At 44.0% G+C, this 7,102-nt stretch overlaps 1 protein-coding gene across 1 annotated transcript in view; it reads right to left on the bottom strand.

Annotated features, from left to right (window-relative positions):
• Positions 1 to 3,356, bottom strand: part of LOC123969385 (regulating synaptic membrane exocytosis protein 1-like) — an 87,239-nt gene extending 83,883 nt beyond the window's left edge. Inside the window, exon 1 of the mRNA XM_046046743.1 lies at positions 3,190 to 3,356. Within this exon, the coding sequence (XP_045902699.1) occupies positions 3,190 to 3,356 (167 nt within the window). The remainder of the gene's footprint in view (positions 1 to 3,189) is intronic.
• Between the last annotated feature and the right edge of the window lie 3,746 nt (positions 3,357 to 7,102).

Raw genomic sequence — 7,102 nt, 5'->3', positions numbered from 1 at the left:
CTTTGGGGGGCCGCACAGCCCTCCATGTGCTCGCCAGAGGTAGCCTGACTGCCATTAGGTACCGAGATGAGATCCTCAGACCCCTTGTGAGACCGTATACTGGTGCGGTTGGCCCTGGGTTCCTCCTAATGCAAGACAATGCTAGACCTCATGTGGCTGGAGTGTGTAAGCAGTTCCTGCGAGAGGAAGGCATTGATGCTATGGACCGGCCCACCCGTTCCCCAGACCTGAATCCAATTGAGCACATCTGGGACATCATGTCTCGCTCCATCCACCAACGCCACATTGCACCACAGACTGTCCAGGAGTCAAATCTGGGAGGAGATCCCTCAGGAGACCATCCGCCACCTCATCAGGAACATGCCCAGGCGTTGTAGGGAGGTCATACAGGCACGTGGAGGCCACACACACTACTGAGCCTCATTTTGAATTGTTTTAAGGACATTACATCAAAGTTGGATCGGCCTGTAGTGTGGTTTTCCACTTTGATGACGAGTGTGACTCCAAATCCAGACCTCCATGGGTTGATAAATTTGATTTTATTACCATTTTGAACACCTTGCTCATAACGTCTTTTGTTATATATACAGAATATACATATTCAAGTCTTATACCATTACAGAGCTTGTCTCTTCCTTTAAAAACAAAAAAAATCAGTAAGAATACAATCCAATAACCATAACCCATAACTATATACTCTACAATATGCTCATGATATTGCTTGTACCCTTAAACCACTGGATGCCATTAACCACTCTAAATACTGTCAGCGATCTAGGAATTAAAACCTATGTTCCAATTGCAAGCCTAAGAGTATAAAGTTACAGAGTCACACAAGCCTCCTTCTGATATTACCCAAAATGCACAGAGGAGGGGATGCCTCCTGAATGCATGTAAAGTCAAAATAAATCGTTCCCTTCAATAACAACAGCCCATCGGTCTTCTATTTGTCTGGTGATATTGTTCCAGTTAGCAAATGGTAACACTTATTGTTTAGCATTTGTAAGTATATAAACATTTAATACATTGTTTATAACACTATAATGTAGTTGTATTTAGGAGTGGGAATCACCAGAGGAACCACGATACGATATAATCACTGGACTTATGTCACGATACGATATCATTTTAAACATGTTTATCTTTTATCCAACTTCTAATTGTGTCCCCAAAGGAAAACTCTTTTTGTCGCGGACTGAAAATGCAACTGATTTTATTATTATAGTACCAAAAAGTAAAATTCTCATTGCCAAGGAAAATATCGTGATACTATGCTGTATCAATCCCACACCTATTTGTAAGCAGATTCAAGGGTTTATTAATGTATGGGTGGGCACCCATAAGTGGAGGCTGATGTATAAACATATAATGACTAGCAATAAAAAACACTGTACTGTAGCCTACTGTAAAATATATAATAATATTGACTTGTCCATTTATCTGCTTACTACTGTGTTACCATTTGTCTTGCTAAAAATCATCATATGCATTCAGCATCTTGCATAACAATCTTGCAAAATACACTGTAGTAAACATTAAAGACTGCCTGACTATTGCTCACTAGCCATTATTCCCATATTTCTCTAAAATCCCATTCCTCCTTTGTCAGTGGTGTGCTGGTCCCATCAATGATTAGCCAGATGATGAAGCCATTATTGACTGAACCTGAGCCTGTGCCTCATGGAACATTAAATACATCACTTCCTCTCAAGGGGCCTACAGCAGCTCTCACCCAGTTTCCCTTCAGGCTGCAGTCAGGAAATGAAAACAGCCATTAGAACAGAAGCAAGCCAGAGTGCTATAGGATGCTGCACGCCTGCTACGACAACATCGTTCATTAGAAACAGGGTCCTTGCATGTTTCAGTGCAGGTGTGGGTACAGCTCAGTGTAGGCTCTGGTGATTCAAATTGCCATTGCTCGTGGTGGGAACCCCTGAGGCATCAGACTACAATGTAACCAGCCATTTGTAAGAGGTAGCTGTAGCACACCAGCCCTCATGACAAAACACTGTAATATCTCTAACATCTCAAAATCTCTTAGTGTCTGTGCAAACTGTGTGTTTAAAGTGGCCTATAGCTAGCTCCTATCATTTCCCCTTAATGCCATAATGTTCTTTTAGTGGTTTACAGTCTCTGTATAGTCTCATCATTCTGTAATCTATCACCGATTATTCTTTTCCATACACAGCTCAGATTCAGAGCTGGCATTTGATCAATATAGAGAGGGTTTGCAAAGGTGCAAAAATATATTTGGTCTCTTTTCTAATCTGTAACGTGTCTGGTTCAGGCCTGCTAAGATTCCCAACCACACCCCATCTTCTCCTTTCCGCCGAGGGGAGCACAAATGACCGTACACACCGCCTCACCAGCGTCTGTCTGTCGGGCTTACAAAACGGTTTGTGTCGCTCCAGGCCTAAGAGCTATAATGTCATTGTTATTCCCATTTTTGTCAAAGCGCTGTCTCCCCCTCTCTCTCTCTCCTCTCTCTCTCTCTCTCACACACACACACACACTCACACACACACTCAGAGGCGCGCGCACGCACACGCACACACACACAGATAAAGCCACTCCAGTCTGCATGCGTGCGTAAAAAGGAAAATCAGAGCGGTGTTGGGGGTGTAAACTGAGGGATGGGGTGCAGTCCCCATTGATGAAAACGAGTGGGTGAAAGATGGATAATGCTATGATTCATCACCAGCACCCCCTCCCCCACAACCACCACCACTACCACCTCCACCGGCACTGTCACACCCTATCCTCGCGGCACTCTCTACATCTGTACGTTTGACCCTGATTCGGGTCATCTCCAGTGACGGTGACGGCAGCCTACATTGTTTCCAAGTATTGATTTATTCCAACAGCATCACGCCTCATAACGCACGCTGTATTTCTGGTGATGCTGAGCAGCTTTAGAAACCCACCCTGAGCTGTTACTGAGCTACTGTGTCTTTATGCTGGTGGGTTTCTTTTTAGGGAACACGCCACCACCGCTACAAGTGCACAATGATGGCAGAGCAGATGCATCGGCCAGTGGTTACTGTATGTGATGGGTGTGTGACGGTAACCACTACAATGGCAACACTGGGTTGTAACGGGCAGTTCTGTGTACAAGGGACATCTCTCTAACAGGGATTGCTCTGCGTTACGCGTTCTAACTTCCACAGAAGAGGAAAATGTTGCCCTTACTTTAGCATAGCTTGTTCTTTCTCCTCTTCCTCCTTTTGCCGAGCCATCACTGCCATGATGATCTTCCTCTCCTCCTCGGTGAGATGGCTGAGGTCCGGCAGATCCGGCATGGATGGCGGCACGGTGGGTGGGCGAGGGCCACCCTGGGGCCCCACCGAGGCGGACATCTTTTCCACCACCACCCCACCACCTCCTCCTCCTCCTCGGCGAGTCGTTTCGGCTGACAGGTTCCCCGGAGCGTTTCCGAGCCACACCTCACGACGTGGTCCGCGTGTAGAGCGGCAGCGGCAGCCGCAGCTCTGGCGAATAGTGCAAGCCGCTCATGGTTGCAGGCACCCTCGGTTGTGCTTTTGTTTGTCCTCTCTGGGTGTTTCTTCCACCACACTCTTGTCGTCGTCCCCCCCCACCCCCCGCCTGCCCGCCTCTCCCCTCCACCGCCCGGATTCAGGAGGAGCCCATCTCCGTTTTCTACGCCGGTAGTTGAGTCGAGCTGTGGGGGCCCCTGGATCACTCGGCTGGGCTGTGGTTCCTCCGCTGTCTCGGACTGGAGCTGGATGTTAGGGCGGTATCGGTCCGTACGACTTCTTAGCTCTCTCTCTCTCTCTCTCTCTCTCTCGCTCGCTCGCGCTCTCTCTCTCTCTCTCTCTCTTACTCTCTCTCTCAGTCAATGAGCATGCAGCCCTCCTTCCTCTCCTCTTTTTTTGCGGAGGAGCGCTTACTCATGTGAGAATGGGGTCCTCACCATCATCACATGCACGCGCAGCCTTTACAGTGGCTACTACACACACACGCACACACACACACACACACACACACCCAGTGACAACAACACGCACACGCACAGATACGAGTGACACAAGTGGTACACAAAGTTACTAAGATCACAAGGGGCACAACCGACCTTAATATCCAATTCTCGCGATACTTGCTCATTATTTATTATTTTGCTAATTCAAATAAATCTATTAAAGTTTGTTTTATAAACTAAGTGTCTGTCTAAGTCTGTCTTTTAGCTGTTTGTCCATTTCAGCACCATGGACAGCAGCTCGCCTGAACACTTCTCTGGTTTTTCTTTAGAACATTCTGCTATCTGCCTCATAGCCTTTTGGTAATCAGCTAATTATCCTCTATTTGGCACAGTCCGTTGCAACTGTGCACATTTACTAGCACGAGCAGTTGTTGCTCACATTCTGATTATTTTATTTTATTAAACACATTATGTATACTTTTTTGCCAGTGTGTTTAATGAACTCTTGCTGTATCTATGTCTTCTCACTTGATGCAAATAGCATTTTATGTGAGGAAGTGTGGTGGCTTTTACTAAACATTTTACATGTTTTTATTATTTTATGTTAGCTTATGTTTAGCCTAGTCTGTGTTTCACCTGGCTACAAGACATATTTTCTCTTAGGGACAATACATCTAAGGCACACGAAGTTATCTAATTTTTATTATTTGTACAATGTACATTGCAACATCAATATAGCCTAATAATAATGTCCCTATCTTATCTTCTTTTTAATGGGTTAACCCAAGCAAACAACAACCCATTACTTTGTGTCTCAATTCCACAACTTTATATTCCTATTTGCCACACTGGACAAGCAGACAAATTTGAAGTTTAAGGTGTAAGAGAATATCTCCTTTTCCACAGAAACTGTAGAGATCTGTATACTTTTGTCAGCTAATCTCAGAGCGGTTTAAGCTCCCTGCTGTATCAAACTGATTATTTGATACCCCCCCCATCCCCCCCATCTCGTTTTGCATGCAGATCCAGACTCTCTATACCGATCCGGTGCTGACACCGGTTTCTCCCGGATGACGTAATGCTGGGTGACTGGCTGATTCCATCCAGCAGATGGCATTAACCCCGGCTGCTGCCACCCAGCCTCCTTCAAGTGACGTCACCGAGGTGGTGACTCTACCGCGGTGACGTCAACTTTCCCTGGTGCAGAATTTTGTCATCATTTAGGTCGTGACTAGGGACCACCGGCCCCGAGTGACACAGTCGTGCCACAGCAGGACAGATGTTTGGTGCAGACCTCAGACAATACTACACCCTGAGTAGTCTGTAGCAGGACAGAGAGGCCCTGCTCTTTTCTTTACATTTAGCTCCAATAAGGTTTAACAATTGTGAAATATGAAATGCCATGAAAGGTGTTATCCAAGGCCAGGTTTTCACTGATACTAATGCAGTTGAGGGGGTCGGGTGAAACCACATGAAACTACACCATATGTTTCAAAAGTTTTCCCATATCCAAGTGTCTGGTCGGGGACAGAGATGCAGTGAAAATAACCCTGAATCACACAGGCCCATGAAAACACTCTAACACTATAGTTCATTCATAATGAATGAAATATAGAGAGGATAATATAGTTATTGGGCAAATGCAGAGTATGGAAAATGATTCACATAAGCCTAAACACTTTAACGGTTGAAAATTAGGATTTACCTCATTACTCACTGTGAGTGATCAAGAAAAAATACATAGGGAGAATAACCTGTCATCAGTACAAACCCCCCACATTTTACAGCCTTTTTTCTGTATGGGTGCCATCTCATTTGCTCAAAGGATACTGAGAAAATACAACAATTCTCCTTGCTGTGCAATCAAGAATGTCAGGAATAAATAACATGTCATGTTTAAATAAGGTTTAATTTGTTGTAATGTTTAAAACAACATTTGCTGCTATAACCCATTTGCTTGTCTTGAATATTATCACCAATAGTTAAGCTAATAAGAAATGGTACTCTGTTGTTAGTGACTATTGGATCTAATTTTTACAATATTCAGTAACAGTATATAGTAGCTACTGTTTAAAGACAATATTCCCACAGGTGGACATCACCACACCAAGACTTTGACAAAGGGAATATACTGACATCTAGTGGACGGATGTAAACACTGCATGTACAGGGAGCGAAAATGAACTTCCTCACCACTCAAGAGTGCCTACATCCATCCATCCATCGTCAACCGCTTATCCTGCGTATAGGAATAAGAATAAGAATTATTGTGAGTCAGGTTCAGGTGTGACGAAGAAGTTTCAGAGACTTAACATAGCATTGTTTATTGAGCCGAGGAGTGCCAGCATGTGAACACGTCAAATCTGAAGGACGCATCCTGTCTGGGGATATTTATCCTTTCTAGATCTACAGAGATTCACTAATTGTCCAGATAAGGTTATTGTTCATCCCTCTATACATGTGTGAAGAGTCTGTTGGTCATTGGTTCAAATCAAGACACGTTGTGTGTCCTTCATGCCACATGCAACACTTTCTGCACAGCGACCCTCAGTCAGTCTGCAATGAAAAAAAAGCAAAGATAATCTGGACCTCGGGTTACCTAACAAATGTTTAACAGTGCATCCTCATAAACTCAGCTGTGTCAGTCAGTCAACAAGCTGGCAGAGAGGAGAGAAAGTGTCTGGAGAGTCCCTGTCTGTCACCTTTTGCTTAATTTAGCTGAGCGACTGACCCGATCATGACCTGGGGAAACCGGTTTCATAGTAATCCTGATTTATTCCTTCACACATTACTACATTCCTACTTTTCTAACATTAGCCAACATTTAGCAACCAAAAGCTTTTGGTCCTGCCAGAACATGTAAGGGCTGTTGAAACACCCTCCCCCACAATTTTCTCAACTAAACCCTCATTTGAAATTCATGTTAATGAGACAATTTTTTATTTTATTTTTTTTTTTTTTACATAGCCTAAATTGCAAATTGTAAGTGAAATTACCCCCCGGTCATTTCTGTACAGTCCCTAAGGCATTGCCACAAAAACAGTGTTCATCTGTATATTAAAATATCAGTGCAGCAGCACACCTGAAATTACCTTATTACCTTTTTGTTATCTTCATTTGTACTGAATTATTTTCATATTTTTGTGCAAAGGGAGATGAAACAAG

The sequence above is a fragment of the Micropterus dolomieu genome, linkage group LG04 (assembly GCF_021292245.1).
Source record: "Micropterus dolomieu isolate WLL.071019.BEF.003 ecotype Adirondacks linkage group LG04, ASM2129224v1, whole genome shotgun sequence".
In the NCBI taxonomy this organism is placed as follows: domain Eukaryota; kingdom Metazoa; phylum Chordata; class Actinopteri; order Centrarchiformes; family Centrarchidae; genus Micropterus; species Micropterus dolomieu.
Note: the sequence above shows the minus strand (reverse complement) of the source record. Positions and strands in the feature narration are given on the sequence as shown.